Genomic DNA, 20,583 nt, shown 5'->3' with positions numbered 1-20,583 from the left:
TGTGTGGCGGGTTAGCAGGTTAGCGGGTCGACCCGACTCGTCCGACCCATTTACTTAAACAGGTTAAACGAGTCAAGTGGGTCAGAGGTATAAACCCAAACACGGCCCGATTAATAATCGGGTTAGGTGGGTTGACCCATTTATGACCCGAACCTAATTAACCTAAACCCAAAACCGATTAACAACCAGGTTATCGGGTCGGGTCAAGTTTTGCCATCCCTAATCTTCATAACTATCCTTAACCCTAGCATCCACTCCACCCGTCACCACCACCATCACCCGCATTATTTAGTGTTTTTGTCTTAGTTGCAGTTCGAATCTATAAAAGGCATAAATACAAAAATTATAGATCTGAGAGTTATGAATCTAATTCACTTAATTTAGTAATTTTATGACTATCAAAGAATATTTGGTGAATATTTTTTCACGATTACGCAGACTAATTCTTGTAATAAATCTAGATCTTGAAAGAATCATTCCATAGCCGATCTTTTGGTATTGTAACCCATCACCACCAAGCCCATGTTTACACCCATGGACGTTGGTTGACTCGGTCCTACTATGGCTATACCAAGGGAATTAGCCGCACGGTTAGGGTTTTCGTGAGTTGAGTCTTCCCTTATCGGTGTGCTCTCCATTGATTTCCTTAATGAGGCTATCTTCCTTGTCTCCACCATTAATAAAGGTCTAAGGTTCGCCTGGCTTTGATACCAATGGTAAGTTAAGGAACTTCCTCTTCAATATCTGGTTCAGTTGTAGGAAGCAGTTCGCACAACCAAGGGAAAATATTTATCAAATATTCTTCCATAGTCAGAAAATTACGAACTAAGGGTAGTTGATCCGTAACTTCTTGATCTAAGATTTGGATATTTATTCCTTTCACAGATTTGGACTACAACTATGGCGAAAATACAATAGAGTGGGGATGATAGTGGTGGTGACGGGTGGAGATGATGGTAGGGTTATGGATGATAATAGAGATAAGGGTGGATGGTTGATGTAGTTTAAGGGATAAGGACGAAGGGGGAGAAGTGGTCGAGATCCCAATAAAGAGGGAGGACTCGACAAATGAGGGAGACTAGAAGATAGATGAGACTTTGCTAACGGTAGAGGTGGCTGGTTGGTGAAGAGGGAGGAGGGAGATTAGGGTAGAGAGACTAGAGAGAGGATACAGGAAGATAAAAACCAATATTCATTCATCATAATAATTTTGGCTGCCATCCACACCTTTATAGATGTTAGCCAACAAGCCAAAATAACAAATTATTAACTCTAATTCTAGTGGACTCTCGCCGATTGCATTCTAACGCACAAAAGCTATTCTTTTTTGTGTGGCCGATGCAAGCGTTCTCACGCGGGCATTTGAATGCGTCCTGCCGTGTTCAAACACATATTTTGCGTTCTCTATTTTTGTAAACTAATATAGGCGTTCGCAAAGGCGTTCAAATGCACCCCCTTCTGCGTTCGAATACGACTTACAAAAAATTTATTTATTTTTTAAAATAAATAACTAATGCAATAAGAAAAGACTTTAGCAAAGTGTATCACAGAGCTATGGTGATGGCTATTGTCGTGCAAGAAGAGAACAAAAAAGAATGAGACGAAGAGAGCTAGGGCAAAAGAGAGATCAATTTGTCCGATAATCCATTACGGTGTGCACCACCACAATACCATGTAGGTGGTTACCATTGAGCCAGTTTGACTAGCCCATTCGAATTAGACTGATACAACTTAAACAACTTGATCTAGTTATTTAGATCGAATAGGCTCGAGTATGACTAATCCACATAAGCAAATGGCGAGAAAGTAAATACGATAATTATAGGGTCTAATCTACGAAAACAAACTAATAAACAAACACAAAGTAAAAGCAAATAGATAACTAGACAAGGGCTGAATGTAAATGCTCTGACCTCTTTCTAGGCAACTTTGAGCCTTTGAGCACGATGATAAAATCGGGTACCAGGTGTTGACGATGAGTGGTCTAATATGATGATATTATTTAGAGATAACATTGGTATTTACAATATTGAGAATGCATATGATTCTATTATTATTTAATTTATATAATTATCGAGTAGTTATCATATATCATTGTGATTGAATTTAAATATCATAGTATAGTCATGATCGACATGTATTACATGTATTATATTTGAGAGAGTTATAATAATAGTATAATTAAAAATTTATATATATACCATTGAGAATTATATACTTGATTTGCAATGACATGATATCTAATATACATTTATCTATTATTAAGGATCTATTTATATAATCATTCATGGCATAATGTTTTTTTTATTTATATTATCCAATATATGATTTACTCTCTGTTTGATAGCATTTATTTTAGGTAAGATTTATTTACTGAGCCTTTAGTTCGAAACTCTCTTCATATTTCTTTTCTAACCCTAGATATTATGTACTTGGTAGCAAGTTGAGATATCCAAAAGGGACATTCTAAAGCGAAAAAGATGTGAAATAGATATGAGATAGTATAGAAATTAAGTTGTACCATTATTAAATATATTTATATTTTATTATATTAGATGATGATTTCTATACTACATGTTAGATTATATTATTTTCTTGTATTAGTTATATTTTGATGATTTATCGTAACTTATGTAGACCCTACTGGATTAAATAGTAGTATAGCATGATTATTGTGGCTTTGGATACTTATATTCATGTTTATCTAGATGATAATGTAATTTTATCTTGGATGAGTTATATGAGTGCATTTGTATTTTTCTTTGATCCCCCGTCCGCCCGTCCTATTACGTGCTCGCGCGTGCCGTGTTAGTCAATCACGTACGTGAGGGCGTTACATTACTTATGAAGGAATTAATACCCGGTTGAGCCAATTGCCATAAGAGATGCTGATTGCACTTAATTAAAGATATTTTAATTTAATCTGGAAATTGATGAGACTCGCAATACTAATTTGGGCTTGCCAAGCACATTTTGGCTCGGTCAAATCTAAACGCAATTAAAAATGGTCTTCCAACTCAGTAGAATTGGAATCGATTAAAATTATGCCCAAAGCCTTTTGGGACTTATTGTGATATATGAATATATATGTTAGATTATTTATTGCTTTTAGGTTATTTGGTTAGTTTTGATATTTCTATTCTAGTACTATATTAAAATATTAAGTAATATATCACGTGAAGAGCAAGTATACTTTGATAGTGGGTGATGGTGGCGCGAACAAATGTTAGCCCATGGTGCCCATGAATATTTTGGGCTGAGGCCGAAATCGTATCTGGGTCAGGTTTAGCCTAGTTTAGATTGGGCATGTGCGGAGCTTGAGTCGGTCCGTTCATTTGATCCCTAACCGTCTTAACCCCGATCTGACCAATCGACAGCCGCGGCTTGGAATCAATCTGGTAACAAGAATATAAATACGAACCTAAAATAAGTATTAAAAACTCCCCGGTCCCGGACGCCAAAACCATCCTCAAGTGCAACCTGAATCATCCTCCGAATCCGCTCCTGCTTCTTCCATGACCGTTTCACATAGCAAAGAACTTGGCACGGAGCAAAAGTGCAAAAGATAAAATAAAAATAAACTCGAGCACGAGCGAGCCAGCAACGGCGGTTTCCACCGCCGATCCCCTTACGAAAAAAATCCTTGGATCGAGTTATTCCTCGATCCATCCTATACAAGAAGACATAGATCTCATCTCCATTCTCTACTCCTTTTTGATCTCAAGAATTGGGAGCGAAAGGGTAGGAGGAGAAGAGAAATTAGGGTTGGGCAGAAGCCACCATGAAGGGCCGCTCCCACCGTCTCCCTGCATCCGACCCCCCCGACGACTGGGGCGACGGGTCGTGGACCGTCGACTGCTCCTGCGGCGTTACCTTCGACGACGGCGAGGAGATGGTGAGCTGCGACGAGTGCGGCGTCTGGGTCCACACCCGCTGCGCCCGCTTCGTCAAGGACGATCCTTCCTTCGCCTGTCACAACTGCAAGGCTGCCGCCCGCCGCCTCCACATCGCTTCTGCTGCTGATGACGACGATGCCGAGGAGACCGAGGTCGCGCAGCTCCTCGTCGAGCTTCCCACTAAGACCGGCCCCACCTTTCGCCGGTGGGCTGAGGTCCCATTAGAAGACCGAGTCCACGTGCACGGCGCACCTGGCGGGGACCCGGCGGTCTTTCAAGGCCTCTCGTCTGTCTTCACGGCGGACCTCTGGCGCTGCACTGGGTATGTACCCAAGAAGCTTAATTTGCGGTACAGGGAGTTTCCGGCGTGGGATAGGGGGGAGAAGGAGGAGGAGGGAGAGAGCAACGCGAGCCGGGGGGCAGATGTGCTTTTCGCGCTGTCTAAGGAGACTGTGTCGCCGCCAACTTTCGGAGCTGGGAAAATCTGGGAGCCTGGGTTTGTCAGGAAGAAAGAAGGGGGCAACCGGCCGGGAAAGAAGGAAAGAAATAGGAGCAAGAGGAGGAAGGAAGAGTATGGGGAAGGGAAGAAGAAGACCTCGGGTGACTCCAAGAGGAGAGGTGGGTTTTTTCTTGACTCCTTGATGCTTTCTTTAGTTTCTTTTTTTTGATTGTCGTTTGATGTAACAGGTTCAAATCCCATAATTGATATGAACAAATCCGGGTTCCGCACGGATAGGGATCTGCAGGTTGGGGAGTCAGTTGTTCCTGATGTGAAGTATGAAGATAGGAAGGTAGAATTGCTAGAAGGACCTGATTCCTCTGGTCAAGAGGAAGGATCAGGTTTTGCTGATGCAGATAGATACATTAAAGCAGAGAAAAATTCGGCAGAGGGACAGAAGATTGCAGTGGAGATGCCTATGAAGGTTGAGAAGGTTGACACCATGACCACTGTGAAGACCGAAATCTCTTCTAGAACTGATGCTGCATTAAAAGAGAAAGTACCTGACGTCCCTGCTGAATCCCTCATAGTAGAGGTATGGTCTCTTTCTAAGAAGCACCAATTAAGATTGCATGTCAAATCCTTATCCATTTGGTGATGATAAAAGAAATTGGACTCACTTGTTGAAATCATAGAGTGGTGAATTCATATCTTTCTTTAATCAATCATTACGATCAGTCATTATAATAAGATTCATGTCAATATAGGAGATTGATATGTTAGCCTACCAAATTTTGAAATTATACTATGCACTCCAGTTCACCATGTAACTGTCTTTCTGTTTTGCCTCCCTCACTATTGAATAGAGGGAGGCTATGAGACTAGACTGATAAGAAAGTTGGACACTTCAATATTGGGATAAATAAGGTGAGTTAAACATCCAACAGTTGTGCCTAAAGAGGGGTTTACAACAGGATATTCATCGACATGTGTAACTAATGATATGGTACTGCACTTGAGAGGATGCTTTTTAAGATTCTTAGATAAGGATAATATGTCAAAGCACAAGTGCTTTCGATGTTAGGTGCTTAAGGTATTTTTGTCGATTACTGAAGACACTTTTTAGGTTATAAGGATCTATTTTTAATGCATTTGCTCTGCCTTTGAATATGGGCAATATTGAGTTTTAGGGGCCTGATTAGATAAATGCACCTGCACCCTTTGATGATTTATCAAACTGTCCTTTTCCTTTTTAATAGTACCTAATGTGTAGAATAGTAGAATTGTTTTTTTTTTGGAAGTTTTTTTTTATTTTAAGAATATTTTGATGATATGGTATATATTATATGGATAATTTACAACATGTTTGCAGCGATAATTTACTATCCTTCCTCAAAAGGTTAAAAGAAAAAAAAGGAGAACCAACTGATCAAGCTACCCAACTGAGATCTCAATGGGTTTATTATTAGTTTATTTAGAACTGATAGCCCTATATTAGAAATATTATTTCTAAATTAATTTAACAAATAATATACTTGGAAATGCTTTTGTTCGACTTGTAGAACATGTTGCTTAGTTGGTTGACAATTGATATACACCTTAAAACTGATCTTTGTTATTTGCTAAATTTGAATGCTTTGGTCAGTTCTCGAAATTAATCTCTGTTGCAATTTCATATACACAAAAGAAGTTAGTCATAAGAAAATATAGAGCTAGTGTGAAGATATTTTCTATATTCCTTGCTACTTTCCTCTTGATGCAAACCTTTAAATTTCAATTCTATTATGTTTGAAAATGTTATCTAGTATAAAAGCAAAAACCTCTAAAAGGTTTTATGGGAGCTTTGATTAAGGCAAAACCTTAGTGCTGAACTATCCAATTAGGTTACTTAGAAGCTAAAATGATTGAAAGATTATGTTGAGAATTTCTATCTAGATGTTTGATTTGAGTCTGCACACATAAGACTCATAAAATAGGAAATTTCGTCATGATTTAAATGTTAGCTTTAATACAAAATATTGAAGGAAATGTCATGTTTTAACAATATAGTATAGCAAAAATTTATTTTTAAAAGGTAAGGTGTAAATATATCTATGGTTCTGAAAAGCGGAAATGACGGTTGCCATGGTGAGGTGGGCATCGGCTGCCCCACCAAGCCGATTGGTACAAGAAAATGGCGGCCTGCCTAGGCGCTAAAAAGTGCTAGGCGGGCTGGGTGGCTCAAATAGGCGGGCCGATGCTTTAGCCCGCCTATTCTTGATGCAGGTCGAGTCGAGTTATCAAGCGGGTCGGATTTCAATAACTAACCTATATAAAAAAACCATCACTCTCCTCTCGCTCGCCTCTCTCACTTGCTGCTCTCTCTCTCACTTGCTGCTCCACACTGAAACCCAAAAAATAATTTCTTCTTTCGCCAGTGGCAGACAAGGCTGTGACCTGTCACGAGGAGCGGCGGTCTCTCTCCCACTCTCTGAGTCTCTCCCACAACGGGTAGTACCCCTCTCTCTCTCTCTCTCTCTCTCTCTCTCTCTCCCACTCTCTATCTCTCTCACTCACTACCACTCTCTTACAATTTTTGTGTTTTAGTGTTTTTAAATTTTAATTATCTAAAGCTTAAATATTCTATTACTCTTAATCTACTACGGTAAGCTACTATAGGAATTAATCGTCTACGGTAATTAGCAATTAGTTATCGATTACTGTTTTTACTATTTTTAAATCAATAATTAGTTAGTACTTATGTCTTCCTATTCTATACAGTAATTTTAGTTTTTATTTTTTAAAATGTGAGTTAACTGGTAGAGGAAGTAAAAGTGTAAAATAGTAATTATTTATTTATTTATTATTTTTTATATTAAAAATGCTAGGCTGTCTTGTCAGTTGCTTTCTACCTAGGCACTAGGTGGTAGAGTGACCACCCACCACTGCCTTTGAAAACATTAAATATATCAAATTACTCAATGTATAGGTTAATAGAATATAGATCATTAATCAAGCTTCTACAATCAGTGAGGTTTGGGCTCTAATTTTCTAGTTATATTCAAGCTTAGGTACTACTTGGACTTATGCTTATTATGGAAAAGACACTCCTTGTTTTACGAAACTATACATAAAATGCTAGTTAGAGCATTTTAAATGTGAAATAGACATGGGTGGGAGTAATGTGGGAGTAATGTGGGAGAGGGAGTGCCAAGACAACAAGATCAACATTCTTTTTATGAGGATGGCATGCGCCTTGTTTTCTTGTTCCATGTGGAATTGTTGTAGTTTGGCTTAATCTCTCATTTTTCCATTTGGAATGTGGAGAGGGAGATTTTGTTCCCCTTATGGATTATGGAAGCAAGATAGTAAGGAAGTGGGGGATTTTTTTAGCCCCCGTTTGATTTAGAATTATCTTTTTCCCTATTTTAGATTAGGGTGCACTATTCTAGATTAGAAAATAAACATAAATTATCCCTACTCTAGATTAGAAACACTATTCATCTAGAATAAATTTTATACCATAGAAAAATCCAATTATAGTTGTACCCTTGATTTGAGTAAAGTTATTTCAAAAATCCTCTATCTTGCAACTATCTTATTCCATAAGCCTAAAGTTCTCGCTCATAACTATTTACTCTCTCCTACCACCTATTTATACATAAGAGAATATTAATATGTAGCTATTGCATATATGTAGAATGTCAATCTGTAACTGTTGCATATATAGAGAATGTTCATATGTACTTATTATATACATAAAGAATTTGGTGTATGTACCCATTGCATATATAGAGAATGGCAATATATAGCTATTGCGTATATAGAGAATGATAATGTGTAGTCATTGTATATATAAAATATTTATATATACTCATTATATAATATTTATATATAAAGAATGTCAATATGTAGTTATTGTATACATATAATGTCGTATACATACCCCATTGCATATATCGAGTTAGTCCATCCATCCTATCATAGATCCCAGTTTTGGCACTATAGTAGGCCTGCTGCTATAGCAGCAGCTTGCACCTGCTCCTGGTGTAGTAGGTGCCTGCAGCAGGCCTATTGCAAAGAGAGGGAGAGGGGGAGAGAGAGAGAGAGAGAGAGAGAGATATTTTTAGGCTTTATATATAAGTAATTATTATTTTCTAAATTTTTCAAAATTTATCAATATTTTTAAATAAAATTTAGAATTTTATTTAATTAAAATAGTCTGATTCGATATAGACGGCCGATACGGCCGATATGGTCGATATGGCCGATACATATCATTTTTTTTTGACGGGCGATCCCGATCACGATACCGATTTTCAAAACCTTGCATCCTATCTATGAGTAATACGTGATGAATAGTATTCGATGTACAGTCTTTGCGATCATATGTAGCCATTGCATACATAGATAATATTTATATTTAGCTATTGCATATGTAGAAAATGGTAATATGTAACTATTGTATACATAAAATGTTTCTATATAGCCATTGTTTACATAGAATGTTTATATAGACTGTTGTATACATAGAGAATTTCATATCTGTAGCCATTGCGTATATAGAAAATTTCTTATATGTAGCTATTTTTTGTATACATAGAGAATAATAATGTTGTAGCTATTGTATACATAGAATGTTAATATGTATCCATTGCATACATAGAGAATGCTAATATGTAGCTATTGCATAAATAAAGAATTTCATATATACATATATATCCATTGCATATATAGAGTTAGTCCATCCATCCCATCAATTCATTATATGTTAGATCAAAGAGCATTTTTTTGGGTCAATTTTCACTTATTTATATTTAGCCTCACCTTTTTGTCACATCAAAAGTGATTATTATACCAGTATTCTAGATAATAAGTGAACATTGAATGCCCTACTCTATATTAGAGATACAATTCTAGGAGTAAGAATATAGAATAGTTATTCTAGATTTTTTTTCTTAATTTCAAAGAAAATGAGCCTTTAAGTTTAGGATTAAAAAGGTTTGTCGTATTAGTGGCATTGGAAGTGTTATCGATATGCGGTTGGCCTTGTACACATGGTAGTACTGAGATACTCCCCTCATATTGTTGACCTTTATTCTAGCACAATATGTACTAATCTGTGCTGATCATGCAGACCAATATGATAATCCATGATTACTAGATGGCTATGATTTCTGGATTGGACTTAAAGCCCATGAACATCTTAATCTAGGGCCCTTACTAAACACTACCTTGTAGGCTTCAAGTTGCTGATATGCTACTGAAACCAGTTTGGTCAATTGATACCCTACCAAAACTAATCAACAGGGTGAGATTGCGATTGACTAAAACTGGGAACCTTGTTACAAATATATATACCACATTCGATAAGAAGTTCATATGTTAAACCAATATCTTGTGCCAAAAGACTTCAATTTAATTCCTAAAATTTATCTTTAGGCCCTAAAAAGGTTCAAAGATTGTTTTGGGGTATATTGAGGTCATGTAGTGTGCAACTGCTTACCTGCTTGGCATGATCCATCATGAGACAAGGCTAGCACGCTTGGTGCCTCTGGCACAACAAGTTTTAACTAGTTGAGTGTCATGCCATACAGTACTAGGCCTTTTATTATGGTACAATTGGTACAGTACTAACTTGTGTGTGCATCATTGGAGGAATATTTTTAGTGATTAGAAGGATTTGATTACTTAACATTTATTGGCATTAAATTTATGTAATGTTTATATTGCTTGGCATTTTGGTTTCCAGAAATCGTGGGTCACTTGTTAGATGGTGATGAACTGCCCCTTGATTAAAAGTATTGTAGTTTGCCCTAAAGTGATTGGTGCAGTTAGGATTATAATTACTAAGATTTATCATGTTGGTAGCTCTTGCCTAATTGAAAATTAATTCATAATTGGGTATGAAGTTGCACCTGAGTAGACAAAATGAGTAAAATAAGATCATGAGAAGATTTGGTTAAAAGGGTGTGGGAATTACATAATATACATTTCCTTTTTAGGAGTTAATCATTACATTTCTTTCGGATCTCTTCCTGACCCTATTTTTTAGTTTCTTTGAATGATTATAGATAAACTACTAATTTCTAATATGTCCATAAGATTCTGAAATTGGCCCCAGACCAGACTATTGCTCCTTTAGCATTACTCTTCAACTTCGGTCAAACGAGATTGCTTACTTTCCTAAAAGATATAGAAAGCAACTCTGAATTTTTTGTTCTAGACTTGTTTGAATACTTAATACTTTCGTTTCAGCTAACAATAATTTCATGTTTATATTTGAGAATGACAAAGTAGATACAAAGTTAGTATAACTAAATTTAATTAAATATCAATATTTTGAAAGGGCTTATGGTTTGCAAGCAGTCACCCCACCACATAGCGCTTAGACGGGCACTACTAAGGCGGTCTAACTTTAAATATATAAAATTTAACAGTAATCCCTCTACCAACTAATTCACAAATATTAATTGCAATAACAAATAATAACCAGCAGAATAGCAAACAGTAATCACAATCATAAATCAACAAATACTAATCATTTACTTGTAGAAAATAAATAGTAATACACCAATAGTAATATTTCTCGGGCTTTCATCAGCGTAGCAATTAGCAAACATACATGCAAAAAAGAAATTTAAAATAACACCTATTCTGCTTATTAAAAAATTGAAAATAATAGCAAACTGCCAACAGCAGGCTGCTCACCTTTTAGGGCCGCCTTGGCGGCCACCCTGACTGCCTTTCATATGTTCTCTAAAGTTGGTGGAGTCACTATTATACCCAGATGTTTTGCAAAGATTGACCTGATTCCCTATTCTTTTAAGGGGTTTAGTTATGCACTGTAAGCATCGAACTCACTAGATAAACCAAAGATAAACCAAATGAAACTAGGTTTCTAGATTATATCTTATTGTTCTTTTGAATTCTTAGATTTGATATCATCTTTTGGACAAAGAGTATGAACTTACTTCTTAAGAATAAAGGATATACTCAAGTAAAAACTATACATTGCTTGAAAAGTTAACAAATGGTCCACATGCATGAGGCTCTCACCTACGTAGGTTCTGCAGAGGAGAGATATATGCAACTTTGCCTTCATTTCTTAGGAGGCTGTTTCTCAGATTTAAATGCAGGACCTCTTAGATAGACAACGTTTATTGTCATAGGCTACAAATATAAGAGTGCATCTACTTGTATCATCAAGCCTATTGAAGAATGCTGAGACTTTCTGCTTCTGAAAGTAAAATTGAGCATTTTTTCACTATAAGTTTTCTTCATGTTTTATTTGTGCTTCTAATTAGATATAAATTACATATGATGTTGCACACATCAAATTTAGAATGCCTAAACCGTGGGTTACGGGAGAGAAACATAAGCATTATGATATTAGGTTAAGTGCAATGCTGCATTCTAGATGGCTAGAGTCCAATGATGAAACTTGAGAACATCAGTAGCTTATGCTCTGACCTTAGTAGTGAAAAGGAACATACATCCTTAGGTGCATTTAAGTGACATTGGCTTTCTAGGTGTGGTTTTAATTTTTATGTTTTTGTGATTTTCAGAACATTTGGTGACATTGGTCGAATTAGAAGGCTTTGGGTTCTGGAACTCCAAAAGAGTCAACGAGAACATAGCAATAGCCACAATTGAAACCATACTTCTTGACCATTACTTTTCCCTGCATTAAATCAACTCTTACATTCCTTAACACAAAAGTGTTCTTCTCTTAATCAATCCTTTGTGAGGAACTATGAAGCACAAATATGGATACAGATACGGCTACAAATATAGACGGGATACGATAATACGGATATGGGAATATGGCAAATTCTTTAAAAAAAAAAGATATAAATATGACATGGAGCATATGACAATAAATAAATTAATAAAAAATATATATTCTCAATCTATTGCCAACCAATTTAAGATATGTTAAAAAATGTATTCTACAAAAGTTCATAGAAAAACCCAAGTCCCATCATTAGATAATACAGAGACTAAATAAGCCCAAAAGATAATATGACATGCATTCTAATCTAATTCTAATATAATATGAAAGCATTTTAACACAACAATACAACACAACAGTACAACCTACCAATTTTAATTTCTCCTTTTGCATATTGACATCAATTGTAACATGAAAAGAGAATGCAAATGTAAAACTAATGTACAACAGTAAGTAATTCACAAACTCCAATTAATTCAACTATGAATATGCTTGTAAAATTAAATATTAAAGTGCAATAGATGGTAAGATAAAAATAGTGACAATAACTAATTAAAGTTATCATAGTGAAGAACAATTGCTAAGGCTTGTGGCCACACAGTATTGCCTATTAAAATGACAAATATGTCTTAGCTACTACAACAACAATAAAGAAAACATGAAAAATCTCAAATTCTTAGAGATGCTAGGCTGAACCTAGCCCAAATCCGCTCAAAATGTACCAAGCTAAGCTCGGCCCTAGTTCAACTTGCGCCCAACCTTTTGCTCACTCGGCTGGAAACGGCCTGAAAGCCCGACCTGACTAGCCTGCCTGCAACCCAGCCTGTGTTCTAAATAGGTAACTGTATTCTTGTTCTGAGAAGTGATCTAATTGAAATATTTGATCCCTTAATTCAGCAAACTCATAGTAAGTTACTAAATTTCCCATAACTAGATATTAATATATTATATTATGATTTTTGCCTCTTTTTAAATTCAAACATAGATTTTTGAAGGACCATGGTTGAAACAATTACATGTAAAAGATGAATGAGATCCCACATATATATTTTTGATACAGACAGCATGTAAATAAACAACGACAGAAAAGATCCCAAATTGGTCACATTTAATTGATGGTACAATCACATTGTAGACAATAAAAGGAACAATAAAAAAAAAAAAAAAGAACATAGTAGAGCAACAAAGATCATTTGATGGGTGAGAGGAGCCTGGCTTAACTTGTTATGTTCAGCCCGAACCTAATATCTCATGAGCTAGTGGCGATAAATGGGCTGGAATATTTCAGCGTGGTCTGAACCCAGCTTAGCTCAAGTGACTTGTCGGCAGGGTAGCTGGTGAACAGAGGGCCAGTCCAGTCTGCTACAGAAAACCCAGCCTAAATGCAGTCTACCTGATGATCACCTCTATTTCCACTTCAATTTGATTACCTGCTAATGGGTTAGTTAACTGGTTGGCGAGTGTAGACTCTAGACCCATTTTTGTTGCAAACCTGACCTGCTAAACCTGAAATAACTTTACAACATATTGGTATTGTGTCCCCTGCCATGTTGGAGTTGTATTAAAAAATGAAAACTAAATTTGTTTAATTTAGATACTTCTTCAGTCATATCTGACATGAATCTGGACCGTATTAGCATTTGGTACGTATCAGATACTGATATGAAGAGGAAAACGTAGTATTTGTGCTTTAGAGGTGTGGAATTAAGTGGCTTATGGCTCATTCAGTTAACAAGTTTTTCTCCAAATTTCATTCGACACTCCTACAAGGATTAATAGTGTGTATTCTTATTTGCCATTGTCCTTCCCTTCTTCAACCAACTGAAGAAATGTTTCTTCATATTCAGTCTATGTTAGCTACATTCGTCACTGTAATTTTGATCCCTCATTTTATCCCTAATTTTTCAGTTATTATGTGGTCTGTTCTACTTTCCTCCTCCTGTCAAGAGAGAATCAAAAGAGCAAAAGAAGAAAAATGTTTCATAGATTTTTTATTTTTTTGACTAGTCATTTGACCCAATTCAAATGAATTACAGATCACTTTCTAGCAAACTAATTGTCTAGTGAATCAATGTACCCTGTATGCTTCTTCAAGGGTGATATTATTGGCGTCTGATCTTAATAATCATTGTTCTTTGTTTTCGTATCCTTGCTGTTAGGCTGCTCTTAATGACTTTTCTTCCTAAATATTTTTTTAGGTCTTAACCAAGGCATTACATGGTTCAAAACAGCCCAAGGATGAGCACCATTTTGAAGGAAGTCAAGGTGGTGGTCAGTGCTCTAAAATAATGATCTCAGAGAACTTAAAGCCTTCAATTAGTAATGTTAGAGGTAGCCAGGATTTGCTAGATGTTCCCATGGATCCAGATTCTCATGTCTCTATTTCCCTGAACTTGAAAGTTGATAAAGTTGCTATGAAATTGGAGAGTGGTGATCACCAATCTACGACAGGTATGAAGTGTCCCGCTAGTCCTTTTATTGATGGAAAGGTGGATGGGTTGGATCATTTGCCTCTAAATCAGCAACATTCATTGTGTCAATTGTCTGAGAATCTTCAGAACCATAATGGTATTACCAGTTTGCCATCTGGTGAACCAAAAGTTCAAGAAATGAAAAGCGAAGCAATTTATCAAGTCTGTGATAGATCTATAGAGGGAATTTCTTCCAGAGATGATGAACCTAGATCGCTCGGACAGGGTATAGAGGACTTGGCAGGATCGTCAACAGCACAGAAAAGTTCCTTAGAATGGAGGCATGGTTCAGTTCCTCATGACCAACCTGCAGATCCAGAAACTCAAAATCTGATACACTTGATGCCTGACATTTCAAAGTCGATACTAGGTGTTCCAAAGGCTTCCTCAGCTTCATATGGACCAGTCTTCTCTAGGTCATCTTTTTCTGGTTTATCCAGGTTAGGCTCTACAGCATCATCAACAGCTGGAAAAGCTGCTCATTTGACCAAAAAACAAGTGAGGTTGTCTGTATCTGCTGCTGGCAAGAATGATTCGGCAAAATCTACTGTCTCTTGCGAAGAGAGGTTGCAAGAACATATTGGACAACCTGTAAAATGCCAACCAAAGGGCTCAACATATTCTGGACATAAGCCATCACAAACAAGCAGAAGTATTAGTTCATCATCCAAACATAGATTGTCGGATCAAAAGGAACAGTTCTCTAAATCTGCCACCACCACAAATACTACAGCAATGGCTTGTTCTGGTGAAGGGTCTCCATCACAGTCCCAGATCAAGTTCGTATCATCAAAATCAAGCCAAAAAAATGAGAGGATCCACCAACAAGTTCCCCAATCATCATCAGAAGTTGTTAACAGTTCAATGCCCCTTAGTCTGCATACATCTGATGTTGTCACCAACTTAAGTGATGAACAGGTGTGAACATTGCTCAACTTTCAAGTAATGATTATGCTTCCGGAAATCACTAGTTTTTATCTACTCAGTTCCTGTGTTTCATTACTTGGCAGCTTGCACTACTGCTGCATCAACAATTGAACAGCTCCCCAAGAGTCCCACGAGTTCCACGTGTACGCCAGGCGGCTGGTATGCAGTTTGGCCCACCAAATGCAGCTAGTGTGTTTTCAAAACGCTCGTCAGCATCTGGAGGAAGGGACCAAGTTTCGGTACATATATTACTTATAAATTGTCCATTGCAAATTTATTTTATCCGCATTTAAGCAGTGATAGCACGTCTGCTTCTCATGAATTGTTCATTGAACTTTGTATTGTTTCAGTTGTTTGTGCTGAGTTTTATGTGAATTTATTTGAGCTTTTGCATATAATGTAGGTTTTCAAAAAGAAGAACAAAGAAGATGCATCAAGAGATAGCTCTCGCAGTTCCCGTGAATCTAATGATGAAGTAAAGAAATTTGGAAGGGTAGCATCTTCTCTTGATCAGAAGCACCAGGAAGCAGCCATCTCAACAGAGAGTTCTGTCAGGAAGGATTCCCAGAACATGTCAGCTGGTAATATGTCATCAATGCAGAAGAATCATATTTTTTCCCCAACTGAAGATGCCAATAGTAGTGTTCTGTCCTCTTCTGAGAACAGTGCATTAAAGGTTTCATCAATACATAGCTTTCAAAAGGATGATCCAAGTAACTGTAATTCTCCGAGTCCTCACACTTTGCCAGGTATGAGGTGCAGCTTAACCAAGTTAATAATACTTCAGTAACTTGAAGATATCCTGTACCTATTTGCAGGATTAATTGATGAGATCATGTGTAAGAATAGAGACATAACATATGAGGAGCTATGCGATGCTGTTCGTCCGGTATAATTTTGAAGTGATGAGCAGATTTTGTATTCTATATTCATGTTTGGTTTCTTTTACTTGTGCTTATTTCTTCTTGTTTCACTTTTTTCAGCATTGGGATGATTTGAGAAAGCCTAATGGGGAGCGTTATGCTTATCCTAGTCATCTACATGCTGTTCATGATTGTCTGAGGAACAGGAGTGAATGGGCTCATCTAATTGATCAAGCCCCTAAAGTAAGCAAGTGTTCCTTGTTATGTTTTCTTTTTCTTCTGTACTGCGTCAATTTTACTGACAGTTCACATTTGGAAATTGTATCCTGATAGTGCTTTTCTTTTCTTTCTTTGGTTCATGTTAGTAGAATGTTTATTCTAACCTATCTGTTGGGGTTTCTCCAATTTCTTTTTCTTTCTGTTTCTTTTTTTGACAATATTACTCGTCTTCACCTCATTCTTGTGAGGACTTGGTAATAAATAGAAAGTTAAATGTACTTCCCTCATTAGTCTGGTTGTGCTTATTCATTTGGGACTCAGAATCTGTTTCTCTGTGTTAAATAAAAGCTTTCTGCTTTATCTTATTGAGCATATGGCTTTATGCTCTATGTAGACATTCAGCTGCAAGTACCATTAAAAACTTGTGCTTTGAGTCCATTGTATTTGCCTAGAAAATTCTTGTATTCTGAATGGTATAAATCTTTTTTTTATAGACTAATTCAAGCAGGAAGAGGCGAAAGTTAGATTCCGATGCACCATTTATTGGATCAGAAAAGGAAAAGGACAAAAGCAAGGCCTCTGGGGAGATTGAAGAGAAGAGTGCAGAGACGCAGCGAGAAGATTTTCCAAAGGGCAAGCGGAAGGCACGAAAGCGCAGAAGACTTGAATTAAGTGGTAGAGGTGGGAAGGATGCCCAGAAGAGGCAAAACCGATGTTCCACCTCAGATGATGACCCTACTACCTTGTCTCCTTCAAGTAATGAGGGAAATGAAAACCTATTTAGTGACGAAGATAGCCAAGTGAGTGGACAACTTGCTGCTGGAGCTGAGAGTGCTAGTTCTAGCTCTTCTGATGCTGACTAACGTTGTAGTAGTGAAAGCCATCTTCTCGAAACTCATCATCAGAGGAAGTGGTTTCTCTTTCTGGTCTGTCAGTCTGATGGATTTTTTTTGTTGTGGACCTGAATTAATTTTTCACCACAGGAAGATTCCAGATACAACAAGTTCGTAAATTCAGTATATATTCATCCCTGGGGAAAGAAGTAACCGTTAGGACACCGTCGTTTGTAGTTTGGGTGGAACATTTAAAGAAAGTGGGTTCACAATTGTAAGATTAGTGTATATGTGAATTGCATGCCTGACCATATTGCAGTTTTATTTTTCTTTACTTCTTTTTTTGTTTTATTTTTTTTTTTGTTTTATTTTTTGTAGAAAGGCTTGAAGGAAAATTTATGTATATGTGAATGATGTCTGACTTTGTTGGAGGTCTTTGTAGAATGCCATGGTGAAGGAAAAGGGCAAGCTGTAAAGTGATTATTTTTGCAGGTGATAGCAGTGTAAACTGTCCGTGGGAATAGATCATGTAATCTTTTCATTATTTCCTTCATTTCAACGCATAGTGTTGATGCTTTAAAATGCTATAATTAAGTTGCCACGTTTGTTCCAATTATCCTCTGTACTAATCTCTTCACTCTCTTGTTATAACTTCTCTCTATCTATAGGATTTGTTTGAGATAACCATGCTGTGAGAAGTTCTCTTTTGATCTGGGCAGCATAGTTTATGTTGGTAACATAATAAGCTGCAGCAAGTTTCTTTAGCATATAGTTGCCGAATGGAGGAAGAGTAATGCGTAGCTTGTTGTGATACGCAACTTTCTCATTAAACTCTGCATTGGCAGTAGGGACTATATCAAAGTCTCAATACGCTATAGCTGGTTTCTACTGCTTTGTAATTGGGTGAAGCTGCTGCATTTTTGTCCATTTGCACATAGTGTTCTTATTTCTGGAGTAATATTATTTTATTCACTTGCTAATATATATTGTACAAACCCAAATAATTGACCTACCTTTATCAATCGGTTTCCTCAACCATATACTATAATACGCAAAGTCAACCTCTATTCTAACCCTTAAAACAAATAATTATAAATCTATTCCCTTTTATATATATATATATATATAGAACAGAAAAGGATTAGTATTCTCCTCCTAATTAATCCAACAATCTACTTCCGCTTGTCTCCGTTTTATAATTCATCATCAAGTAAAGTAATCAATCGTTCACACCTCCGCACGATTCTTAAAACGATCAATTAAACACGAAACATTCGCACTGCTCTTGACATTCACCTCCCGGAATTACCCTACATTTCTCCGCCATCTCTGTTCGGCGAACCGCCTGAGAACTCCATTAAGAGCGATATCGACGGCGTCGTCCATCCCCTCTGCGGCCGCGTAGACCAACCTCGGTATCATGTCCACCACTCGCTCCCTCATCCTTCTCAACCTATCGTCCCCTATCCCTTCCAGTACTCCTCTAACACTCACATTACCTGCCCGCACCTCCCTCCGGTCTATGAACACCGACCACTCCCCTTCTTCTCCAATCCCGGGTACATACCACTTATATTGGACGTACGCGCTTCGCTTCCAGAATAGAACCGGCACAGCCCCGGCTACCATGCAGTCGAACAACGAACGGCGCGTGAAGCTATCCCCTCTCGGCTGGAGGCAGAATGCCGAATCCAGGAATAATCCCAACGTACCGACGCTGCTATTCCCGCACCGCCCGCCGCCACAATCCAGCGCTCTGCATGAGTTGTTAGCGGCGGCGCACTCGTTTAGGAGTATTCCCCTGAAGTCGTCCTTGAACCCGTACCGGACCGCCCCTGCGAAGCTGAAGAGGGTCGATCGAGTCCGGTTCAGCACGAACTGCTGCCAGAACTGGACTTCTTCCTTGGAACGGGGGTGGAACCTTGTTGGATATGGAATCCCGACGTCCTTGTCGTCCCATGGGTTGCGCTCGATGACGAGGCGGGTCACGTTCTCCATCCCAGGCATGTAGAGGAAGCTGCTCCCCCAGTCCCCCTCACGTGATCGGCGGAAGTCCCACGTGATGCGGCCGAGGGTGATGAAGTGGTCCCACCCACCGTTGGATCGCTGGTATGCGGCCTGCTTCTCCAACCAGTGGAGGAGGAGGCCGAATTCCTTGTCAAGGTCAGTCGAGGTGGCGTTGGGGGACCACAGGTGGCGGCCGACCGCTAGGCCAGCGTAGAAGGGGATATAAAACGCCGCGGCGGCGTAGGGTTCGGGAGTGCGGCAGCGGTGGGAGAGAAGCCGGCTGTGGAATATGACCTCGGCAGCGAATTGGTCGGTGGAGAACCAGGAGGGGAGGAGCGAGGCGGGGACGACGCCTGCGACGTCGGCGGAATGGCCGAAGCCGGAGTTGGAGAGCGCGGGGCAGAAGGAAGACCACGGGTTGAGGGCGTCGCAGGCGGCGAGGAGGTCGCGGTTGAACAACGGCGGGAGGTCGTAGACGTAGAACATGCCCAATTCGCAGGAGGAAACAGAGGACGACCGGGGGTAGAATTGGTAGAGACGACCGGAAGGGAAATAGAGAGTAGAAAGGAGGAGAGTTAGCTGAAGGGAGACGATGAGTAACACTAAGGCCCCGCGATAAAGCGGAGAAAGGTGGAGGTGAAGATGGACGGCAAAGGTGGAAGAGGAAGAAGAAGAATTTTTCGTATGCTTAAGGAGCATCGCTTCTGCCTCCTCATATCCCGGAGGATCCAACCGCGGAACCATCGGAAAGTTTGACGACGGTTGCAGAAGAGAAAGTACCGAGAAGTAAGGATAACGAGACGAACTCCTGAGGAGCTAGCGATGATGACGATCAAGAGTTAAAGGAAGCGAATGATGGGGGTTTGAATTTATTGCGTTGCGACTAAGGGATCCGACACGTGTCAATCGTGGTTGTTCTAGTAGGTGAAAAGGGGGAGGAGCACCATCGCCTCGTCCGTTAAAAGTCTTCTGTAGACCCTCTCTACGTGTAACCGGCAATTATCATTCTGCCAAGAAGAAAACGACCGATTACTATGGTGACTCGTGTAGTAAATAGAAAAAAAAAGAAAAAAGAAGAAGAAGAGAATACACCGTAACACGATTTTCTACTATCTTGAGATGTGGACGGTGCAGAATTCTTGCAACCAAAGTACAAAATAGGACTTGTGCGGGAGGGTCCCTTAATTTCACGTGCAACATCTTCCCGGTGACAT

The 20,583-nt window shown here is 38.5% G+C and overlaps 2 protein-coding genes across 2 annotated transcripts; one reads left to right on the top strand and one right to left on the bottom strand.

Annotated features, from left to right (window-relative positions):
• Window positions 1-3,510: 3,510 nt before the first annotated feature.
• On the top strand, window positions 3,511-17,526 carry LOC140762428 (uncharacterized). Its single transcript, XM_073100225.1, has 8 exons — window positions 3,511-4,514; window positions 4,584-4,930; window positions 14,248-15,438; window positions 15,531-15,686; window positions 15,851-16,196; window positions 16,266-16,336; window positions 16,431-16,553; window positions 17,024-17,526. Exons 1-8 carry the CDS (start codon window positions 3,782-3,784, stop codon window positions 17,390-17,392), a joined length of 3,336 nt encoding a protein of 1,111 aa, XP_072956326.1. The 5' UTR covers window positions 3,511-3,781; the 3' UTR covers window positions 17,393-17,526.
• Window positions 17,527-18,342: 816 nt separating this feature from the next.
• LOC140763373 (xyloglucan galactosyltransferase XLT2-like) lies at window positions 18,343-20,329 on the bottom strand. The gene has a single exon (XM_073101539.1). It carries the CDS (start codon window positions 20,111-20,113, stop codon window positions 18,668-18,670), a length of 1,446 nt encoding a protein of 481 aa, XP_072957640.1. The 5' UTR covers window positions 20,114-20,329; the 3' UTR covers window positions 18,343-18,667.
• Window positions 20,330-20,583: the final 254 nt, after the last annotated feature.

Source organism: Typha angustifolia, chromosome 7 (genome assembly GCF_048772165.1).
Source record: "Typha angustifolia cultivar Huaian chromosome 7, ASM4877216v1, whole genome shotgun sequence".
In the NCBI taxonomy this organism is placed as follows: domain Eukaryota; kingdom Viridiplantae; phylum Streptophyta; class Magnoliopsida; order Poales; family Typhaceae; genus Typha; species Typha angustifolia.
This window is presented reverse-complemented; position numbering and strand designations above follow the sequence as displayed.

Bases quoted from the DNA above. Each gene is read 5' to 3' on its own strand.
- LOC140762428 (XM_073100225.1), top strand. From the start codon at position 3,782: ATGAAGGGCCGCTCCCACCGTCTCCCTGCATCCGACCCCCCCGACGAC. The intron at 4,515-4,583 runs GTGGGTTTTTTC...TTGATGTAACAG, and splicing joins GGGTGACTCCAAGAGGAGAG to GTTCAAATCCCATAATTGAT. The intron at 16,197-16,265 runs GTATGAGGTGCA...ACCTATTTGCAG, and splicing joins GAGTCCTCACACTTTGCCAG to GATTAATTGATGAGATCATG.
- LOC140763373 (XM_073101539.1), bottom strand. From the start codon at position 20,113: ATGGTTCCGCGGTTGGATCCTCCGGGATATGAGGAGGCAGAAGCGATG.